The sequence below is a fragment of the Schistocerca gregaria genome, chromosome 1 (assembly GCF_023897955.1).
Source record: "Schistocerca gregaria isolate iqSchGreg1 chromosome 1, iqSchGreg1.2, whole genome shotgun sequence".
NCBI classification, from domain to species: domain Eukaryota; kingdom Metazoa; phylum Arthropoda; class Insecta; order Orthoptera; family Acrididae; genus Schistocerca; species Schistocerca gregaria.
Window position 1 is genome coordinate 95896335 of NC_064920.1, and position 23439 is coordinate 95919773.

The window sequence follows — 23439 nt, forward strand, 5'->3', positions numbered from 1 at the left end:
GAATGGTGCTATATTTGTAGCATAGTTAACATATAATCTTACGGGGATACCGTCTGGGCCAGATGCCTTTCTAAGGATCTTAACTGTTTTACAATCCCAGATACATTTAACATTTTGTGAGCCATACTTTAGTTTGTTCGATAATTGAAAGGGGGAAGGGTGTTGCAGTCCTCTGTTGTAAATGAGTTTTTGATAGCTTGGTTTAGAATTTCGCCCTGCTGCTTATCATCATCAGTTACATTACCCGTACTGTCAGCAACAGAAGGTATTGAATTATTTGCAGCGTTCATAGATTTTAGGTACACCCAAAATGTTTTCGGGTTATTTTTAGAATCTGTCAATAAAATATTGGTTTCAAATTCGTTAAAAGAGTTTCTCATTGTCCTTCTGTCTGAACCATTCTGATCTTATGCCCCTTTAAATGCCCATTACTAGTAGTCCTGATCTGACAGTGGAACTGAAGACGACTCCTACCTCTCCAGGGTGACTGACGCTGTACGTGTCAGCTTTTGTCCTCTGTCCGGCAGGTGTCGTGGATGCGGCGCGAGGAGGGCGGCGGGCTGCAGCTGCTGACGTTCGGGCCGCACACGTACAGCGCGGACGAGCGCTACGAGCTGAGCTACGAGCCGCGCCAGGGCGACTGGCGGCTGCGCATCCGCGCGGCGGCCGAGCGCGACCAGGGCGACTACGAGTGCCAGGTGTCGGCGCACCCGCCCGCCGTCTTCCGCGTCCGCCTCACCGTCGTCGGTCAGTACAGGCAGGCGCACACGGCGGCCACACGCCGTCACCTCACATCACGCACCACGCTGCCACCGTGTAACGCCGCCTCTCATCTCTAGAGCGGCGGACGTCAAACGGTTTTACTACAGAGCCAGTACTAACTTTATAGGCCGGCACCTGTTGCCGCGTATGAAACTGACTTGTTAGCACTTGTTATTTATTGGTAACCTACATAAACCAAGAAAGAAGGTTGTATACATGAAAGAGGCCTGGAGATACTGGAAAGTCTCAGATATATTATACTGGGTGATCAAAAAGTCTGTATAAATTTGAAAACTTAATAATCCACGGAATAATGAAGATGTAAAAATTGATACACATACTTGGAATGACACGGGTTTTAATTAGAACAAAAAAAAATTTCACAAAATGTTCAACAGATGGCGCTGGACAGCAAAATGTCAGTGACTGCCCCCCTACATTTTACAAATCCCTTCAGATCCTTGAACGCCATGCTCTCCGCCTCACCTATCGCATCCGTCTCCATTCCCCCATGCGGATCCTATACGACCTAATTCCGTTCCCCTATCTCCTCCTTTTCCTCGAACGGATACGGATCCTCTACACCTCCCATTAACTCGAACCTCCTCACCTGCTTATCTCACCTATGCTCTCCCACCCCCACCTGTTGCCGTGCCTGTATTCCCACGTCCCACCCGGTCTCCATCTCTCCACCATCCTCATCCTCTCCCAAGGTGACTTCCGCCAGCTCCCCCTCCCTGATGATGCCCTCCTCCCCTCCATCTACCCCTCCCATCAACTTTGATCCTCACCTCCAACTTCCTGTCCTTTTTTCTTTATGCACTCTCACTCGGCCGGCCTGAGTGGCCGTGCGGTTCTGAGCGCTACAGTCTCGAACTCAGCGACCGCTACAGTCACATGTTCGAATCCTGCCTTGGGCATGGATGTGTATCATTTCCTTAGGTTAGTTAGGTTTAATTAGTTCTAAGTTGTAGGCGACTGATGACAGAAGTTGTCGCATAGTGCTCAGAGCCATTTGAACCACCCTTCCTCCCTTCTCTCTCCTTCCCCCCCCCCCCCCATCACTCCTCCTCCACCCCTCATCCGCTGGGCTTCCCCTCCCCCATCCTCCCTTCCTCCCTCCCCCCTATCTCCCCTGCCCTTGGTATCTCTGCTCACCTCTCTCTTTCCCACACCCCTCCTCCTCATTTTTGCAGGTCCCTGGACTCGTACACGCTCAGTGGACATTCACGCACCGGAGATCATCGCCATCAGTGTGTGCCTTCGTTTTGTGTTAGTGTTCTTCCGCCGTCACGCTACCACTGTTCACCTGTGCCGTCGCAGTAGTCCGTGTTTTGTGTGCCGTGTCAACAGGTTTTGGTGTTTTTTCTTGTCCAGCTTGAACGGCTCCCTGTCTGTTGCTTTTCCTATCTACAGTTTTTGCTCGGTATTTTTATTATATTATCTGTACCTCCTTTATGTCATATATTATACCACTCGCGGCTGAAGAGTAGCGTACTATGCTGCTAACAGCCCACCTTTGTACAAGGTGTTTAAAATAACAATAAAGAAATACAGAGAATCAGATGCGCCAGCAGTCGCAGCAAGTTGACGTTACCTGAAAAGGAGCGTTTAGTGAAGCTGTATTATCAGAATGGGGAATATGCTAGTTCAGCGTTACGATCATATCGCCTCAGGAAGGGGGTTCAAACGAGTGAAGGTCCGTTGACAAATGCAGCAGTGGCGAGGATGATATCGAAGTTCGAGGCCACGGGTTGTTTAGACGATAGACCCTGTAGTGGCCGACCGAGCACAAGGGGTAATGCTGCTGAGACAGTTCACGAAGAAATGGAGACTGTAGCGGGTTCGTTTATGCACGGGAAGTCAGCGCTCGTGCAGTACCACGTCGCACCGGTACTCTGTACGCTGATGTTTTGTTGGCACTGAGACGTACCCTCCGATGGTTCAAATGGTTCAAATGGCTCTGAGCACTATGGGACTCAACTGCTGTGGTTATCAGTCCCGTAGAACTTAGAACTACTTAAACCTAACTAACCTAAGGACATCACACACATCCATGCCCGAGGCAGGATTCGGACCTGCGCGCCTAGAACCGCGAGACCACCACGGCCGGCTACCCTCCGATGCCATACGTACAAAACCCATCGGCATCATGAACTGTTACCTGGCGATTTAGTGAAGCGGAGTCCATTTGCGGTATGGGTGTTTCAAAATATTGCGGAAGATAACGATAAGTTGAGTAAAGTGTTGTGGACCGACGAAGCTCATTTCACGCTCCGAGGGTCTGTCAACGCCCACAACTGCAGAATTTGGGCTAACCAAAAATCCTAGTACTGTCGTGGAAACTCCTTTGCACGAAGAGAAAGTCACGGTATGGGTTGGATATACCACAGCTACCGTTATTAGGCCATTTTTCTTCGAGGAAATGCCTGATTCTGGTTTTTTAACTGCGACCGTGACTGGTGAGAGGTACGCCGATATGTTACAGAATCGCATCATCCCCAACCTGGCAGATAAACATTTGCTGAACGTAGGATGTTTATGCAGGATGGTGCTCCACCCATGTTGATAGACACGTGAAAGATCTCTTGCACGCGTCGTTTGGTGACGATCGTGTGCTCAGCCACCACTTTCGTCATGCTTGGCCTTCCAGGTCCCCAGACCTCAGTCCGTGCGATTATTGGCTTTGGGGTTACATAAAGTCGCAAGTGTATCGTGATCAACCGACATCTCTAGGGATCCTGAAACACAACATCCGACGCCAATGACCCACTACAACTCCGGACATGCTTTACAGTGCCGTTCACAACATTATTTCTCGACTGCAGTTATTGTTGAGGAATTATGGTGTACATATTGAGCATTTCCCTTAAAGAACATCATCTTTGCTTTGTCTCACTTTTTTATGCTTATTATTGCTATTCTGATCCGATGAAGCGCCATCTATCGGACATTTTTTGTACTTTTGTATTTTTGTGTTTCTTTTTTTTTTTTTTTTGTTCTAATAAAGCCCCGTGCCACTCCAAGCATGTGTGTCAAATTGTACCTCTCTATCTACAATATTCGGTGATTTATTTTAGTTTTCAAATTTATTCTGACTTTTTGATCACCCGGTCTAATGGTAAGACAGAGATTCAGGAACAAAGTGTGAAACTGTAAGACATTTCCAGGGGCAGATGTGGACTCTGACCACAATCTATTGGTTACGAACTGTAGATTAAAACTGAAGAAACAAAAAAGGTGGGAATCGGAGGAGATGGGAGCTGGATAAACTGAAAGAACAAGAGATTTTAGAGAGTTTCAGGGAGAGCATAAGGGAACGATTGACTAGAATGGGAGAAAGAAATACAGTAGAAGAAAAGTGGGTAGCTTTGAGAGGTGAAATAGTGAAGACAGCATAGGATCAACTAGGTAAAAAGACAAGGACTCATAGAAATCCTTGGGCAACAGAAGAGATATTGAATTTAATTGATGAAAGGAGAAAATATAAAAATGCGGTAAATAAAGCAGACAAATGGAAATACAAACGTCTCAAAAATACAAAATGTCTAAGCAAGGATGGCTACAGGAAAAACTTAAGCATGGAGAGGCGCATATCACTAGGGGTAGGATCGATATTGCCTACAGGAAAATTAAAGAGACCTTTGGAGAAAAGAGAACCACTTGTATAAATACAAGAGCTTAGATGGAGACCCAGTTCTAAGCAAAGAAGGGAAAGCAGAAAGGTGGAAGAGTATGTACAGGGTCTAGACAAGGGCGGTGCTCTTGAGGACAATATTATAGAAATGGAAGCGGATGTAGATGAGGATGAAACTGGAGATATGATACTGCGTGAAGAGTTTGACAGAGCACTGAAAGACCTAAGTTGATACAAGGCCCCGGGAGTAGACAACATTCCATTAGACCTACTGACAGCCTTGGAAGAGCCAGGCCTAACAAAACTCTACCATCTAGTGTGCAAGACGTATGACGCTGGTGAAATACGCTCATACTGCAAGAAGAATATAATAATTCCAATCCCAAAGAAAGGAGCTGTTGACCGATGTGAAAATCACAGGTCAGTTTAATAAGCCACGGCTGCAAAATACTAACACGAAATCTTTACAGACGAATGGAAAAACTGGTAGATGCCGACCACGGGGAAGATCAGTTTGGATTCCGTAGAAATGTTGGAATACGTGAAGCAATACTGAACCCTACGACTTATCTTAGAAAATAGATTAAAGAAAGGCAAACCTACGTTTCTAGCATCTATAGACTTACAGAAAGCTTTTGACAATGTTGACTGGAATACTCTCTATCAAATTCTGAAGGTGGCAGGTGTAAAATACATGGAGAGAAAGGCTATGTACAATATTTACAGAAACTAGATGACAGTTATATCAGTCGATGAGCTTGAAAGGTAAGCAGTGGTTGGGAAGGGAGTGAGACAGGGTTGTAACCTATCCCCGATGTTATTCAATCTGTATATTGAGCAAGCTGTAAAGGAAAGAAAAGAAAAGTTCGGAATAGGAATTAAAATCCATGGCAAAGAAATGAAAACTTTGAGGTTCCCCGATGACGTTGCAATTCTTTCATAGACAGCAAAGGACCTGGAAGAGCAGCTAAACGGAATGGACAGTGTCTTGAAAGGAGGATGTAAGATGAACATCAACAAAAGGAAAACGAGGATAATGGAATGTAGTCGAATTAAGTGGTATGATGCTGCGGGAATTAGATTAGGATATGAGACTGTTGAAGTAGTAAATGTGTTTTGCTATTTGCGGAGCAAAATAACTAATGGTGGTCGAAGTAGAGAAGATATAAAATGTAGACTGGCAATATCAAGGAAAGCGTTTCTGAAGAAGAGAAATTTGTCAGCATGGAGTATAGATTTAAGTGTCAGGAAGTCAATTCTGAAAGTATTTGTATAAAGTGTAGCCATGTATGGAAGTGAAACGTGGACGATAAATAGTTTAGACAAGAAGAGAATAGAAACTTTTGAAATGTGGTGCTACAGAAGAACGCTGAAGATTAGATGAGTAGATCACATAACTAATGAGGTGGTATTGAATAGAATTGGAGAGAAGCGAAATTAGTGGCACAACTTGACTAGAAGAAGGGATCGGTTGGTAGGGCATATTCTGAGGCATCAATGGATCACGAATTTAGGGCAGCGTGGAGGGTAAAAATCGTAGTGAGACTAAGTGATGAATTCACTAAACAGATTCAGAAGGATGTAAGTTGCAGTAAGTACTGGGAGATAAAGAGGCTTGCACATGATAGAGTAGCATGGAGAGCTGCATCAATCCAGCCTCAGGACTGAAGACCACACCAACAACAACACAAGTTACCATTTTATAAGCTTCTCAGTGGCCTAATATCAGTAAGGGATCGATAAGTTGGTCATCATCACCTGAACCATTTTTTTTGTTTAGTGTTTGACGGGCTATACAGTGGACCATTTTACCACTAAACCTGAGGAGGTTGCGATGGGGAGTTTTGCTCGTTAGTATCGATCCTTAGAATTCCGCATCATTCAGAGCACCTGGTGCCGACTATTCTCTGTTTTGCATTGCTGCCACGCTCAAAGACCCCAAACGTGTGACACTGGCGAAGTGCTCTAGTGCTGTCTTTGTCAGCGAACGATTAAATATTTAATATCGGCAACTGTACTATATTTAAGTACCTTATGCAATTTGAGACACAATAACCAATGTTTACTAAATGTTTTGAATGTCGTTTTCCTTCTACTCATGGCCCTGTATTACAGCAGCATTACGCTAATTTTATATGCCTTGCTACAAATGTGAATCGCGCTTGAAGATGATCGTCACCGTTATGCTTATTCACCAATGCATGTTACTTCCATGCCAAAATGTATGTCGTAGCTGCTGATTGCTATGTTCACACACGCCCGTGAGTTGTTGGTATTGGAAGTGAAACAACAAAAGATTCCTATTCTCACAACGCAGTCTCGACTGATGTGGGGGACGTCACGGCAGTCGCATCATTGTAATTCTGTATATTAACTGCGTGAAGTTCGGTACCTAAATATTAATAGCCCAAAGCAACGCGACGCAACTCTCAAAAACTTCTGTGAAAAATCGCTTTTAGCGTTTTCCGACCGTTGTTACTACACTAAAGATCTGTTACTGTCGACACGTAGTGTGTCCGTGTGTTGATATACTCGCCTAACACGTAGCAGTTTTATGTTCGATTTCCTGCTGATCCTATTTTTAAGTAGAGGTGAGTGTTCATATAGCAATTCCGTGAAGTTTAAAATACACGGAGAGGACAAGAAATCCCTATTGTGCGAGACTGGTAATCGCCAGTTAGTCTCGTTTTGCTCATTATTTTTTTCGTTTTTCTCATTTCAGTTCGAATACCTACACACATAGAATTCATGAAAAATTTACTAATTAACAGATATCTAATTGTTATGTGTATGAAAAATTGAAGTCTTATTATTTATAATTAGTTCCGTATATCAAGACAAAAGTCCAGATTTCATTGTTTGAATTTAAATAAAATCATTATAAATTACATTAAAAAAATTTTTTTTGTATCTTACGCTTCGTACGTGGAACATGCAGCTTTGTTTAAATTTTCCCAGGAGTGGGAACCTTACCCAGACCACACGCGTGGCTTACACATTCCCGCTGCACCGATGATGATGCTTCGCTGTCACCATACCATGGGGTTTCTGCACACTATCTTACAGCTGACTATTACGAAAGTACCATACAGCTGCATAATCCATATTGAGAAATGAAATAACCTTTCTTTAGTGTATTAGAGACTGTCGGAAAACTTAGGAGTCGACTTTTCGGTGTATTTTGTACGATTTCATGGAACTGTTTATGCTGATTCGTACTTGAATTTAGAACTTCAGTTAAAATAAATATAAAATTCCGATAGCCATTTGGTCCTCTTACGACTAAGCGGTAACAAGCGAGTGTCCCTGCCAATCGGCTAAAGAAATATGGCCTGTAAGCAGCTTTGTCACAAAGCAGCGGCACTAAGGAGCCCGAGAAGTGTTGCAATTCATATAGGAGTAGATTTTCTTTTTCTCTGTGGAGTTTCGATGTCTTCTATTTAGAAAGTGTACACTGTGAGAGTGTGACTGATATTTACCAAGTGTTATAATAGTAACTGAGAATGATAATGTATAAGCACAATAAATGGGACAATCGAAAATACAGGGCGATTTTTTTCAAACGTGTACAAACTCTTCCAATTGATTGACGACAAGATAAAAAAGTCCTAAAGAACATATATCCGGAAATGCATAGTTTCCGTGCTAGTGACATTTTATCCAATCATACGTTGTTACAGAAACTTCGGTCTAATGCGCTCTGCACCATGCAGGCACAGTTACAGTATGTGTTGAAAATGGTTTTCATGTACCTCAACGCACCGTGTACGCGCCTCAGCATGTTTTGCCTCGTCCGTTTACATGGGCCAGGGTGCATCCGAACAGTGTCAAAGGTAGCATGAATACGCTAATCCAGTGTCTTCACATCTGGAATGGCCTCTGCATCTCTGAATAAACGATACTTTCCAGATGGCCCACTAACCAGAACTCGCACGGGTTGAGATCCGGTGAACGAGCAGGCCATTCAACTGGTCCCCATCGTCCGATCTATCGACCAGCGAAGATACGACTGAGATGCGTCCAGGCGTTAACGGCGAAGTACGCTGGAGTACCATTATGTGGCTGCCTCATAACCATTCGAATCATCAATGGCACTTCTTCCAGCAGGCGAGGCAAAGAAAGCCGCAATAAACGCCAATAGTTCCTGCCTGTTAGGCTACGTGGAAGGAAGACTTGTCCCAAAATTTGATCGCCAACTATTCCGGCTAGCACATTCCCGCAGCATCAATGACGATGATTTGCTGTCACCCTACCACGGGGTTTCTGCATACCATCCCACAGATGACTGTTACGAAAGTTGAAGATACCGCTCCACGTAAAGGTGGATCCTGTGTCAATAGGATGGACGACACAAATCCCGGAATCGTGGATACCTGATGAAGAAACCAGCGACAAAACTGCTCCCGATGTGTCGCTAACGAGCGCTGCACATGCTGTAAGTGGTAAGTGTAGGAACAGTTATGGAAAATGTTCCACACGTTCGTCTGGCTTACCCTGTACTGTAGGGCCAACTGCCTGGTACTGGCACAGCGGTTGCCTTCCACCGTGTTTATCACATTTTCTTCCAGGGATGGTGCCCGAACATTTCGGAAACATCCTTCATCATTCCCTGTTTCCTGAAAGGGTATGTCTCAGACAAACGGCGAAACACTGTTCGAAACATTGAATACTGTGACAGGTGTCGGCGAGGATAGGTCTCCTGATACAACATTGATGCTTGCCTCCCGTTGTCATTTGCCTTTCTGTAAGTAAACACCATGGCGCCAAGCTCTGGAATCGAATACGGAACGATCGTGTACAACGCTGTATCACATACACTACAAGGTGAGAAGTGAATTGGAGCAATGCCTACGGCAGGTGAGAGCGCTAGGCTATAATCTTTGAAGAAAATAACCATCCTCTAGAAGGAAACCGTGCATGTAATTGTGGCTGCTGTTACGGCGCGTATTAGGCCGCAGTCTCTGTAACAATGTATGTTTGGATAGATGGTCCCTAGAATGGAAACCATGCATTTCCGCCCATAAGTTCATTAGATAATTTTTGCTCCGTATCCTCTCATCGACCAGTCCGTATAGTTTCTTCACTGCGAAAAAAATCAACCGGTCTAATGTCATTGGAGGTCACTGATTAAGTTGAAAGTATAGCTGACGAAACAATGCTCTCATTCAGTCGGCTGAGAAAATCAAGACGACATTGAGACATATTTTGAAAAGCACAAATGAGAAAGATTTTTGTTGATGAAGCTACTGATTATAATTCTGAACTTTTTTCATAATGAAAAAATGAAAACTTTGCAGTGCAACTACAGCGTAGGCTGTAGTGATTAAATCAAGCAGCTTAGATAACAGGGCGCGATACAGTTGATAAAACTGACCGAAGCAGGGCGCGATACAGTTGATAAAACTGACCGAAGTGACTGGAAAAGGGATGATATGTGACGTGTAGTGGTGACCAGAGATGGGCATTATTCGAACACATTTGGACCTGGATAGTTATTCGAGTGAGCAGTTCATTTAGACAAAAGTATTCGCAAATAAATTACTTGCAACTTAAATAACGAATAACACAGAAAGCCAGCAATTTTCCTTTATTTACCTGTTCTACAGATGTCTGTGACTAGTGTTCGTTTCCCCGACACTGTACTGTTTTATCAAAATGAAGCCAAGCATTAGTAATTAGATCCCGTGGAACTGCCTGCTGATTGATACGTATCACCAATAGTTAAAAACAGCAATAGACATTTTCTGTGGCATTGACATCAGGTAATTTAATGGACCACTTGATGTGCGATAGGTCCGTGCGTCTTTTCCAAACCATAACCGCATCTGTTCAGCCCTGCGAATACGGATGCTGCCATCATGGAGTGTCTCCACAACATGGTTACAATAAAGAGGTGAAAGAGGATGATCAAATAAACATCCAGATTCGTACTCACGATAATATAAATTGCTGGGCCGAAGTATTGGTATGAAGTGCCTTCCTAAATCATCATAGAACTACCTCTTGTCTGAACTACGTCCTCCATATTCTGTATCTTACGGGCTTCTTATGACCGTCATCGCATTCGAATAGTGCCCCATTTGAGAAGAGGAAAAACGTTCAGCTGTGAGAGCGCACTACACGCCAGCAGCCAGCTATGTGCAATTACTCTGTTATTTGGCACACTGAAGAACCGCAGCATAACATGTCGCTGTGTACAAATGCCGTTTGCGAGGTGTCTGGCCCCAAGTGACCATTTCGTTCAAGATCCGATTGTTATGGACGACAGGCTTCAACCATTAATTCTTGTTGCGTCTGAAACTGATTCTCACTGAGAAACCGTGATTCTTGTTTCCGAAGAGAAGCGATTAGAATCTCTTTACGACCAGCACTCTTACGTTGTGTTACAAGGCTGCGACTGGTACACTTTTCCTTGTAGACACTCGGACTATCAGCATTAATAGTGTCCGGCTTGATACAGAAACAAACTGGTCAACTACATTCATTGTATTGTCATGGACACTTCTATATATGATAGCCACTTTCTGTCTTTCTGTCTCGTCTGCACGTCAGTTCTGCTTACTCCACTGTTTCCATGCACTCGAAAGCCACATACAGACTATTTCAGTGCATCACCTTTTTATTTTTATTTTACAGTTTTGAGTCATCAGTCATCTGACTGGTGTGATGCGGCCAGCCATGAATTCGTCTCCTGTGCCAACCTCTTCATCTCAGAGCAACGCTTGCAAGCTACACCCCCAGTTATTTGCTGAAGTTATTCCAATCTCTGTCTCCCTTTACAGTTTTTACCCTCTAGTATCATGGAAGCTATTCTCTAAATGTACATTCTTAGAAATTCTTCATAAGGTTAACGCCTATGTTTGATACTAGTAAACGTCTCTTGGCCAAGAATTACCTTTTTTCCAGTATTAGTCAGCTTTTGGTCTCTTCCTCACTTCGTCCGTCATTGGTTACTTTAGAGGCTGGGTAACAGAATAACTTAACTTCATCCACTTCGTGACTATCAATCTTAATTTTAAGCTTAGCGCTCTTCTCCTCTCTACTTCTTCTCAGTACTTTCGCCTTTCTTCGATTTACTCTAAATCCATATTCTGTACTCATTAGACTGTTCAATCAATTCAAGAAATCCTGTAATTCTTCTTTACCTTCACTCAGGATAGCAATGTCATCAGTTAATCTTATCATTGATATCGTTTCACCTTGCATTTTAATTCCACTCTTGAATCCTCCTTTTATTTCCGTCACTACATCACTGTGTTACAACCTTCTTAATCCGAACCATTCTTGATGTTCCACTCCTATTGTAACCTCTTGGCTCTTGTACATGTTATATACTGCTCGTCTTTTCCTATATCTTTCAAAAATCGTTCAAATGGCCCTGAACACTATGGGACTTAACATCTATGGTCATCAGTCCCCTAGAACTTAGAACTACTTAAACCTAACTAACCTAAGGACATCACACAACACCCAGCCATCACGAGGCAGAGAAAATCCCTGACCCCGCCGGGAATCGAACCCGGGCGTGGGAAGCGAGAACGCTACCGCACGACCACGAGACGCGGGCCTATATCTTTCCCGTATTCTTCTATTGTGCCGCATGCGGCCCGGGGTCCGCGGATTGAACACCTCTAATGTAAGGTTCTGCACGGAACCCTAACAAAAAGACCAACGCAAATAGACGTAACAGAGCACATATTTCAAAATGAAATTTTGTTTTTTATTGTTACTAAAGGGTTCATTGGATTCCTAAAGTAGGAGAGGAAAATAATAAAGGTTGCTCGAAAAAGGAAAGAAGGAAAAAAGCAAAGGAAAAACTAAGAGTTTATGCAGAGCGAAAAATTGTACGATACACAAGTAACATCACTGATTACAACCTTTTTAATCCGAACATCTCTTTCTTCGTCTTTCATTCTTATTGTTCCCTCCTCGCTTTTGTACACGTTGTATATTACCTGTCTTTCTCTACAAATTTCGAACATCTTGCACCGTTTGACACTGTTGAACGCTGTTTACAAGTCGACAAATCCTATGAACGTGTCTTGATTTTTCTCCAGTCTTGCTTCCATTATCAGCTGTGTCAGAACTGCCTTCTTGTTCTGTTTATATTCCATAAAGCCAAACATCGTCATCTAACACGTACTAAGTTTTTCTTCTATAATTTTCTGTACATTACTCTTGTCAGCAGCTTGGATGCGTCAGCTGTTTAGCTGATTGTGCGATAGTCGTGTGACTTGTCGACTCTCTCTATCTTCAGAATTGTGTGGATGATGTTTCTTCCGAAAGGGGATGGTACATCGCTAGACTCATACAGTCTACACACGAATCTGAATAATGTTCCCACTTCCCGCAGTGATTTTTAGAAATTCTGATAAAATGTTATCTTCTCTCGTGTCTTATTCGATCTTAAGTCTTCTAAATTTTGATTCTAATAATGGATCCCACATCTCTTCTATATGGAATCCTGTTTCTTCTTCTGTCACGTTATCAGATAAGGCTCCACCCCCCACCCCCTCGGAAGCCTTCAGTGTACTCTTCCACCTGTCCTGTCTCTCCTCTGCAATGAACAGTGGAATACCCGTTTCACGCTTAATGTTACCGCCAAACCATGGAAAACCCAGGATGGAATGCAGCATTTGTGAAAAATATGTTGCTACTCAGCATGTAGAGGAGATGCTAAGTCGCAGGTAGACACAGCAAAAAGACTGTCATAAAATAGTTTTTGGCCCACAAGAACTTTGTCAAAAATAGACGACACACACACACGTGAGCGCGCGAACACAACTCACACACACATGATATCAGCCTCTGGCAGCTGAAGTCACACTGGTTCAGCTGCCAGAGGCTGTTGTTATGAGTGTGTGAGTTGCGTTAGCATTTGTGTGTGTGTGTGGGTCTATTTTTGACAAGGGACTTGTTGGTCGAAAGTTATTTTGTGACAATCTTTTTGCTGTGCCTATTTGAGACTTAGCATCTCAGCGATATGATTGTTAATGTCGCCCTTGTTTTTAATTTCGGCAAAGGTGGTTTTGACTGTGTTATATGCTGGGTGAGTTCTTACAACAATTATTTCTTTTTCCATTTCCTCACATTTTCATGTAGCCATTACGCCATGGCTTTCCTGTTCTTCCTAAGTGACCTGTATTTCTATGTTCCTGATTTTCCCTCAACATTTTTTTATTTCCTTTTTTTCATCGACCAGCTGAAGCATTCCTTCTGGTACCCACGCTTTCTTTGCATTTACGTTCTCCATACCTGTGCTCTTCTTCCCAACTTCTGTGACGGCCGTTTTTAGAGTTGTGCTACATCATGTACAGTGTTTCAAAGCGAGTAGTGCGCTTTTTTAAAGGGATGACGTACAAATCTACTGAGCTTACTAGCATTAGTAGTAGCTCACCTAAACAGGAACGTGTTCAGTAAGTTCCACCACAGAAGGTAACAACGTCATTGTTCCTCATTGCTTACACATTTGCAAACTGCACTATTCGGTGAAGCGGAATCCTCCTGTTCCAGTAAACGTGATGGAAACATTCAATGAAAAAAGTAGTTTACCACCACTAAAACACACACATACTCGTTCAGATTTATGTAATTCCCCACCAAATCTCATGACATACGAATAAAAACAAGTTGTTCTACGTACATGATAGCTGACTTTCGCTGGTTGAGGTATGTGAACGGTAAACTATTTATCGTATGGGAATTCAACTTCAAAGAAATGGTGTTCAGACTGTGCGTTGCAGTATTTACGTTGGTAGCAGTGTTACTGCCATGACGTGCCGTTACGCGCAAGTACTGGTATGGCGACGTAGGTCTGAAACGCAAGCATCAGTGTGCAGTATAATTGCCGACAGACAAAATGGGTTTCAGAAAGGTGAGCAGGGCTTTACATACACAGCTGTTTTATGACGATAATACAAATACTGCTGCTACTCTGCGCGAGTATCGACGCGTTAAAGGAATACAAAGAGGTCCTTTTCTCCACAGTGGCGTTGTAGAACGAATTAACTGACGGTCTGGGGTTAGCTTCTGCGAGAGGCATTTGCACCACAAATTTTTGTAGGGGTTTCTGTCACCATGGCTGAGAACGCTGGACGCACAAACTGTGTCACTACAGCTGAAAACCATAGGCAGCAGTAGAGCAATCTATAGTGCAGTTCCAGGCTCTAGTGGATGCAGGTGCGTTATCGCATTGAGCAAAGTTTGTAACTTAAAATATAACGTGGCAGCAGTAAACAAATATTACCCATTTAATAGTTACTTCTCATCCGCGTTTCCTTACAAATGTTACCAGAATGTTTCACTGTCCTGCCACAAGTCGTTTGTCATGGGGCTCCTCTCAAGTAGCGAAAGTTTAACTATAGCCACCCTGTACGACGCTGGCGCGTACTAACTGTTTGCACGGGATGTGCACCAGCTAGTTCACTCGGTAGTAACCGAATGAAGGCTTTGCGCGACTACTCTAAGTTGAGCATAAAGTTAGACGAAATACGACTTAATTAAACTAGGTGCATTTATAGAAGGTGCTCAGTGTGACGCTCGTCTGTTGAAATAGCAGCCCGACACCCACGGGACGCATTGTGAAGGGCTCCGAGAATTTCAGCTGCAGCAGTTCTAGCACTCATAAGCCCAATACTGCCTTACATCTCTTCATCTATTCAAAGGCTATTTGTTCGTAACGGGTGATTATAATTAACGTGCAGCTATACACAAGGAACCAGTGCCGGCTGTAATTACAATTTGGCAGCGAAACTACACACATCAAAAAAAGTTTGCATCACCCCGGTTCCCAGAACTCTTGTAGATAGGCGTTGACTGCGGATATTGTATCAAAGACACAGTCCCTTTGACTGTTCAGAGATGCCACTAAACTCTTCCAAAGATTTAAACAACCATTCATGAGTGGTGCCTATCAGACGGAGGGGGTCCGACAGCCGATCAGTTCCACCAGGAAGGAGGTTCACGGCACGTGTTGTCTGTAGTTCAAACATGCCTAGACGGCCAATACCGCGGATCGATGGCGTCCACATTGTTACTTTGTGCCAAGAAGGGCTCTCAACAAAGGAAGCGTCCAGGCAACTCGGTGTGAACCAAAGCGATGTTGTTCGGGCACATAGAGAGACAGGAACTGTCGATGACATGCCTCGCTCACGCCGACCAAGGGCTACTACGGCAGTGGATGACCACTAACTATGGAATGTGGCTGGAGGGAACCCTAACAGCCACCCCACCATGTAGAATAATTCTTTTCGTGCAGCCACAGGACGTCGAGTTACCACTCAAACTGTGTGCAATATACTGCATGATGCGCAACTCCACTTCCGACGTCCATAGCGAGGTCCATTTTCGAAACCACGACAACATGCAGCGCGGTACAGAAGGGTCCAACAACACGCCGAATGGAACACCCAGGAATGGCCTCGCGTTCTCTTCACTGATGAGTGTGGCATATATCTTCAACCAGACAATCGCCGGAGACGTTTCGAGGCAGCTCGGCCAGGCTGAACGCCTTAAACGCACTATCCAGCTAGTGCAGCAAGGTGGAGGTTTCCTGCTGTTTTGGGGTGGCATTATGTGGGTCCGACGTGCGCCGCTCGCGGTCATGGAAGGCACTATAACGGCTGTACGATGCGTGAATGCTATCCTCCGACGTATAGTGCAACCATATCGGCAGCATACGGGCAAGGCGCCACCGTAGTGCATATCTTGTGAATGACTTCCTTCAGAATAATGACAACGCTCGAATAGAGTGGCCAGAGTGTTCTCCAGACATGAACTCTATCGAACATGACTGGGATAGACTGAAAAGGGCTGTTTGTGGACGACGTGACCCACCAACCATTCTGAGACAATCAGGACAAACAGGGCCTTGATGAACTTGTGGATAGAATGCCTCGACGAATACAGCCATCCATCAACGCAAGAGGACGTGTTACTGGGTATTAGAGGTACCGGTGTGTATAGCAGACTGGACCATCACCTCTGAAAGTCTCGCTGTATGGTGATATGCAATATGTGGTTTCCATAAGCAATAAAAAGGACGGAAATGATGTTTATGTTGATCTCTATTCCAATTTTCTGTACAGGTTCCGGAACTGTCCAAACCGAGATGATGCAAATTTTTTGGTGGTATTCGTTCTTGAAATGCTATGTCCAAGTTACCGTAGATCCTTTGCTAGTTGGTGGTTCTATGAAAAATGTTTCCAAAGTGTTATTCATATACCTATCAGTAGCTGGAAAAAGATTTGACCAGTGAGTAGGGTTGCAGCAACTGAACACCACACTACTATTTAGAAATCCTGCTATAGCTCTTGTTATAAATGGTGAGAATTTTCAGAACTCTAACGTTGGCTGTTCTGCGAAATCACGACCTCAATAAACACAACGGAGCTTCACCAGGAAAAAGAAATATTGCGAGACAACCCGCTTCATCACGAATTGACTGCAGTAGTCAGTTGCACTACAGTTGTCGAGCAACTGCATCTGGATCGGTCAGTCGATGCGCTACGGCTAGTTTGTAAGACCTTTGTTTCAGTGCAGCGCTCTGGGTCCTGTCTGTAACAGTTTTTATGTTGCAGCTACTTCGAGGACCGTCATTAGCTCATTTATTACATTTACGTTCAAAAAGCGTGGCTCCATAAACCTTTGTTGGTCTAACAAGGAGAGATCTACAGGTGGGATTTTGAAATCACCTTCACGGTTGTGTAGTTCTGGTTCCCAAATATCAGACGCTGCAGCCATTCAGTCTGGTGGATTCCTGTTTGTGGAAATTTACAAGATGTTCAGAATTTCTTGTGGTTAAACAGAGCCTCGCTACTTGGAATAGTTTCTAGACGGTGGGCGATGTATAGTAGCGATGCAGCTGTTTTGCTGGTACGTTGAAGTTTGTGGACTTTAATCCCATGAAGTGCACTCTATTTTTTTCTGCATCTTTATTAAAACGACTGTGATAATTATTTTTATTCTGTTAACTAGTTTTAAATATAATGATTTTGTTCAAGGTATTGCAGTTCGTATTTTTATTACTTAATTTGATTGAATTTCGTTTTATTTATGAAACTCGTTTCATTTGTCTTCATCTGAATTGTCCCGTCAATGGTGCGAAAAGAATTTACGACGTAAATTATTTTGTACTGATTATAGGGACTGATCACCTTAGCAGTTTAAGTTCCATAAGATTTCACACACATTTGAACATTTTTTTGTGCTGATTAATACCCAAATGCTAGTACTACTGGTAACGAAATTCAGCTTTTGACACAAATGCGCACCCTTTATAAATAGACTATTTCGCCTCGTATTTTCAAGCATCTGATTATTATTACCGGCAAAGAAAATATTTGAAATCAGATGGACAGAGGTCCGAAATTAAAAAAAGAATAAAAGGACAAATCGAGAGCTTATAAAAAATGATGCATCAAAGGACTATAAATGAAACAAATTATATTTAAATCAAAAAACAAAATAAAAATCACAATCGTATTCGTTTCGGTGAAATGGTAAACACATGTAGAACACATAGGACAAGATTCGAAACCACAATATTCAACATGCCGGCCTAACACTTTAACCTCTCCGTTTTGGCGTCGCCTTGATATTGGCTCTTTTCAAACACAAGAACTTCTAAAACCACTTTTACGTGATACCTTGTGGCATAACCAAATCAACGTGCAAGTGTTTTAAAACAGTTGATTCCACCCCTGAGGATCCCTCAATGTGTAAGGCAGCGTCTCATAAAATTTATTTTCTAGTCTATGAACTTTCAAAGTATTCATAACGTGAGTACTGCGAAAGTTTCGTACATGGCATGCTGACGTTTCACATACTACTCAGTTCTTCCACAGTTCAACACAATAAACAATTGTTTATCCGTCCTTCATGAATCAGTGAAGAGAAATAACACACAACAAAACGTTAAAGCTATAAAGAAAAACGCGTACCTGATTACACAGTAAACGAGGCACGTACGTGCCACCTACCTCTCTGTCCGAGCATCTAGCCGCAGCGAGGTGTGATAATCGCAGCTTGTCTAATCTAAAAATTAGAAATAAGGCCTTTTCAGCCTCGCCACTGGACCCTATGACGTCCTCTTCACACTTTCCACCTCCGTACTCTAGGAGACTCGGCATGCGTCTTCGCCGCTGTTCAGTTAACCGAAAACTCGTCGCTTAATTCTGCCGTCTGGTAAAGGTGCACTACATCGACGTAGTGAAGAGAGAGAGTATACGAGTTAGCAAGTATTACTAAGGACCCACGACATTACACTGCCTGGAAAGCTATTTGGAATTTCGATTATTGTTTATTAATATATTGCATAATTGGTTAGCAATAATTATTGTACTCCTTATACGTAGGTATATATAATTATTTCTCGTTCCGAAAGTAGGCCCGTTCTTGTGATTACTTTCACGAGTTTAGGCATAACTGTTCCGCGATGCGGTCGACTGTTGATCTTACGATCCGATAGACGAACGTAAGTCGCCTATCTTGGCTCGTCAGCTTTAGTTACACACAGTTTAAATGGTTCACGCTAGCAGTAAGAACTGTGTTTCTGGCTGTGGGGCGGCAAGCGTCTTCATGCTTCCCTTCATCTGACGGCGGTGCTTTTTCCCTATCTCTCGCGCGGGGCAGCGGCCATGTCTAAACGCCCTAGGCTGCTACTCTAATACACTCCAAGACGAAAAAAAATGACGCACAATGAAGAAATTATCGGAATGGGACAGAAATCAGTTATGCGATTTCAGTTTCAGAAAACATATAGGATGTATTCAAGAGAAACAGCTTCATAAACTGAGCAAGCCAGTAAAGCGTTGGTTCACCCCTGGTCCTTATGGAAGCAGTTATTCGCCTTTGCGGTGATTGATAGAGTTGTTCTATCTCCTTCTCAGAGATATCGTGCCATGTTGTGTCTAATAGTCGTCTTAGATGGTCAAAATCCCGAACTGGTTGGAGGGCCCAGCCCATAATACCCAAAATATTCTCAATTAGTGGCAGATCCGGCGAAATTGTTGACCAAGATAGGGTTGGGAAAGCACGGTGACGAACAGTAAAAGGTCGCAACGTGTGTGTGTGCGGGCATTATGTTGCTGAAATGTAACCCCAGGGTATGAAACTTCGTGGGAGATAAAAATTGTGTGCCGGACCGAAACTCGAACTCGGGACCATTGCCTTTCAAGGGCAACTGCTCTACCCAGTCACGACTCACGCCATTTCCTCACAGCTTTACTTCTGCCAGTATCTCGTCTCCTACATTCCATACTGGCTATGAGGACGGGGCGTGAGTCGTGCTAGGATAGCTCAGTTGGTAGAGCACTTGCCCGCGAAAGGCAATGGTTCCAAGTTCGAGTCTCGGTCCGGCACACAGTTTTAATCTGCCAGGAAGTTTCGTATCGGCGCATATTCCGCCGCAGAGTGAAAATCTCATTCTGGAACCACAGGGTAATTTGCCGTGGAGCGTAAGAGAACGGGGCGTAGAATACCGTCGACGTACCGCTGTGCTGTAAGGATGTGGCGGGATACTACCAGAGGTGTGTTGCTATTAATAGAAGTGGCACCCCAGGCCTTCAGCCCTAGTTGTTGGGGCGTATGGCGGACGGCATTCAGATTGGTATCCCACTGCTGTCTGATGTGTCTCGAGTCTCGTCGTTTGCCTGGAGTCTCACAGTCTACAGTAGAATTGTCCTCAGTGATGACTCCGGCTTCGCAATGAGTCCCGATTAATAGCGAAGACAAGCCTAAAGACGCCTTGGACAGTGGTGGGGTACCAACTAAACTGTCGCCCGCCATACGCTCTTAATTCGATATCGACGGTCTTGTTTCCTTTTTTGCAGCGCCACTTTGGTTGTCATCTGCGGCACACTTACAACACAACGGTACGTCGCCGATATTTTAGGCTGCGTTTTGTTGACCATTAGGTCAAGGCACTCTGGACTTCTTGTGTGTAAATGCATTCTGGTGCAAGAAAATTATTCCCCAAGTTGACTGTATGAACATGTATGTAATCGAAATTTCTCTCTATTCACAAAACTTCGCTGGTGCGCCGCCATGGCTTTTCACTGTTTCGTTTGCGAGAGAAATGTCATATAAATGCCATGAATAAATATACCAAAGTGCTAAAGATATTGGCACAGGGACGCGTATTCAAATACAGAGATACGTAAACAGGCAGAATGCGACGCTGCGGTTGGCAAGGCCTGCATAAGTTAAGTATCTGGCACAATAGTTAGATCGGTTACTGCTGCTGCAACGGCAGGTTTTCAAGATGTAAGTAAGTTCAAACGTGGTAATACAGTCGGCGCACTAGCGATGGGACACAGCATCTCCGAGGTACCGATGAAGTTGGGGTTTTCCCGTACGACCATTCCACAAGTATACCGTGAATATCAGGAACCCAGTAGAACATCAAATCTTCGACATGGCTGCGACCGGAAGAAGATCCTGCAAGAACGGGATAACGATGACTGAAGAGAATCGTTCAACGGTACAGAGGTGCTGCCCTTCCACAAACTGCTGCAGAGTTTAATGCTTGGCCATCAACAAGTGTCAACGTGCGAAACATTCAACGAAATATTATTGATATGGACTTTCGGAGCGGAAGGTCCATTGGTGAACCTTGATGGCTGCTCGACACAAAGCCTTACGCGTCTGTGGACTGTTAATAACTGGAAACACGTTGCCTGGACGGACGAGTCTTGTTTAAAATTGTATCGAGTTGATGGACGTCTCGGTAATGGCGTGGGGCGTGTGCAGTTCGAGTGAAATGGAATCCCTGATACGTCTATATGCGACTCTGATAAATGACAGGTGCGTAAGCAACCTGTCTAATCACATGCAACCATTCATGTCCATTCTGCACTCCGACGGACGTGGGAAATTCCAGCAGGACAATGCGACACCCCACAAGTCCAGAATTTTGCAGAGTGGCTCCAGGAACACTCTTCTGAGCTTAAACACTTCTGCTGGCCACCAAACTCTCCATACATCAACATTATTGAGTAGATCTGGGATCCCTTGCAACATGCTGTTCAGAAGAGATCTCCATTCCCTCGTACTGTAGGACAGCCCTGCAGGATTCATGGTCTCTCCAGCACTACTTCACACATTAGTTGAGTCTATGCCATCTTCTGTTGCTGCACTTCTGCGTGCTCACAGGGCCCCTACACGATAATAGGCAGTTCTACCAATTTCTTTGGTTCTTCAGAGTATAATTACAGAAAGTGTCGAAATATAAAGTAGAATAACAAAAATGATCGCACTTGCATTTTTTTCACAACCTGCTGCTCCATCGTTCTACATTATCGTCTGCATGCTGTTTCTTTGTATGTGCAAAACGTCATTATCATTCTCTTTGGGACTTTGTCCCACTTCAACGCGGGATCGGCCTTGTTACTATGGATTTGGCGATGTTAGTGTCGGAGAGTTGCTGGACGCCATTCCTGGCGCCACCCAGTACCCCCCCCCCCCCCCCAAAAAAATGGAATTAGTGTAACCCAGCTATCTGCATCTAGTGTAAGCCATGAAATAGTGTTAGCGTTTTCAAGGGTCTTCTGGTCGTTTAACTGAGGCAGGACATCGGGACCAGTCTGGCAGTCACCCTGTGAGATGTGGAAAACCACCTAAAAACCACATCCATTCTTGATGACACACCAGCCCTTGTTGTTAATCCGCCAGGCGGACTCGATCCGAGGCAGACACGCCTATGCGAGTCCAGGAAGCAGCTCAGTAGCGCTCTCAGCTAACCTGGCGGGTCGTTGAACATGAAGAAACAACTAAGAAAATCCTGTCTGTGTTTGTGCTTATGATACTGGACATGATATCTGTTTCATCGCTTTCTTCACAGGTTGGAATAGCAAGATGTTAGATTTGTTGTTCTGCGTGAGCTGTAATGATATAGGATTTTACATTGTTTACTTTTGGTAGTTCTGTTTTGTCAACTCATATGGCGCAAAGCACATCTGAGGTCTTCAGTCCCGTAGGCTTAGAAACTACTTAGACCTAAGTTGCCTAAGGAGATCACACACATGCACAGTTGCAGGCACGCGGTTCCAGACTGAAGCACCTAGAACAGCTCGGCCACAGCGGCCAGCTCTATTTTGTCATTGCACGGGTTTGTTTCACAGTTTAAACTCGTATCGGCTAATTTTGAGCTAATATTTACTTCGCGTTTCTTTTGTTCAAATGGTTCAAATGGCTCTGAGCACTATGGGACTTAACATCTGTGGTCATCAGTCCCCTACAACTTAGAACTACTTAAACCAAAGTAACCTAAGGACATCACACAACACCCAGCTATCACGAGGCAGAGAAAATCCCAGACCCCGCCGGAATCGAACCCGGGCTTCGGAAGCGAGAACGCCACCGCACGACCACGAGATGCGGGCGTTTCTTTTGTATAATTTTTGAATTATTTTGTTCACCTTCAAGGCAGCATATCCTCACCTGAAGCCACGTAAGTGATTTTGAGTTTCCTCCAAGTGTTTAGTCTGTTTTAAGAAATTGTTCTGCGTTTTGTTGAAATTGCTGACTTATGACTTTCCAGGTTTTATTCATTTTTATAGTACTTTAAAAAAAGTCAGATTGTTCATTTGAGCATTAATGTTTACTGGATTTGGAATCTCTGTGTATGTATTTTCAGAAATAGATATTGTCTAATGTGCTGATTAAAAGAAATGGGAGCAAAACCCGAATCGACTCTCTTAGTATGTGCTTGTTACGAACTTCCGATTCGTCGTCTGAAATGTATTGTTCGCTACTGCTAATCTATTATGTTGCTACTTACGCTAAAGAACTTGTGTGTGATGGACAGTTAATTCCGTTCTCTGAAATCTCAGCTAAATTCCTTATGTGTATAGACTGTTGTCAATACTTCGTGACTTGGTTTACGATCTAGTAGCACGATTAAATACTGTGTAGCTACCCATGATGTTGAAGTGCAAAAATCGAATTACCTAAAAGCATCTATTTGCACTTAAATAACCGAAAGTAATAAATTCTTTTACGTAACAGAAATACCTGCGAACACAGTGTGAGCTCTCCCCTGA

At 43.7% G+C, this 23439-nt stretch overlaps 1 protein-coding gene across 1 annotated transcript in view; it reads left to right on the forward strand.

The window, feature by feature from the left end:
• Window positions 1-23439, forward strand: part of LOC126334172 (irregular chiasm C-roughest protein-like) — a 427129-nt gene that overhangs the window by 331476 nt on the left and 72214 nt on the right. Inside the window, exon 4 of the mRNA XM_049996810.1 lies at window positions 528-747. Within this exon, the coding sequence (XP_049852767.1) occupies window positions 528-747 (220 nt within the window). The remainder of the gene's footprint in view (window positions 1-527; window positions 748-23439) is intronic.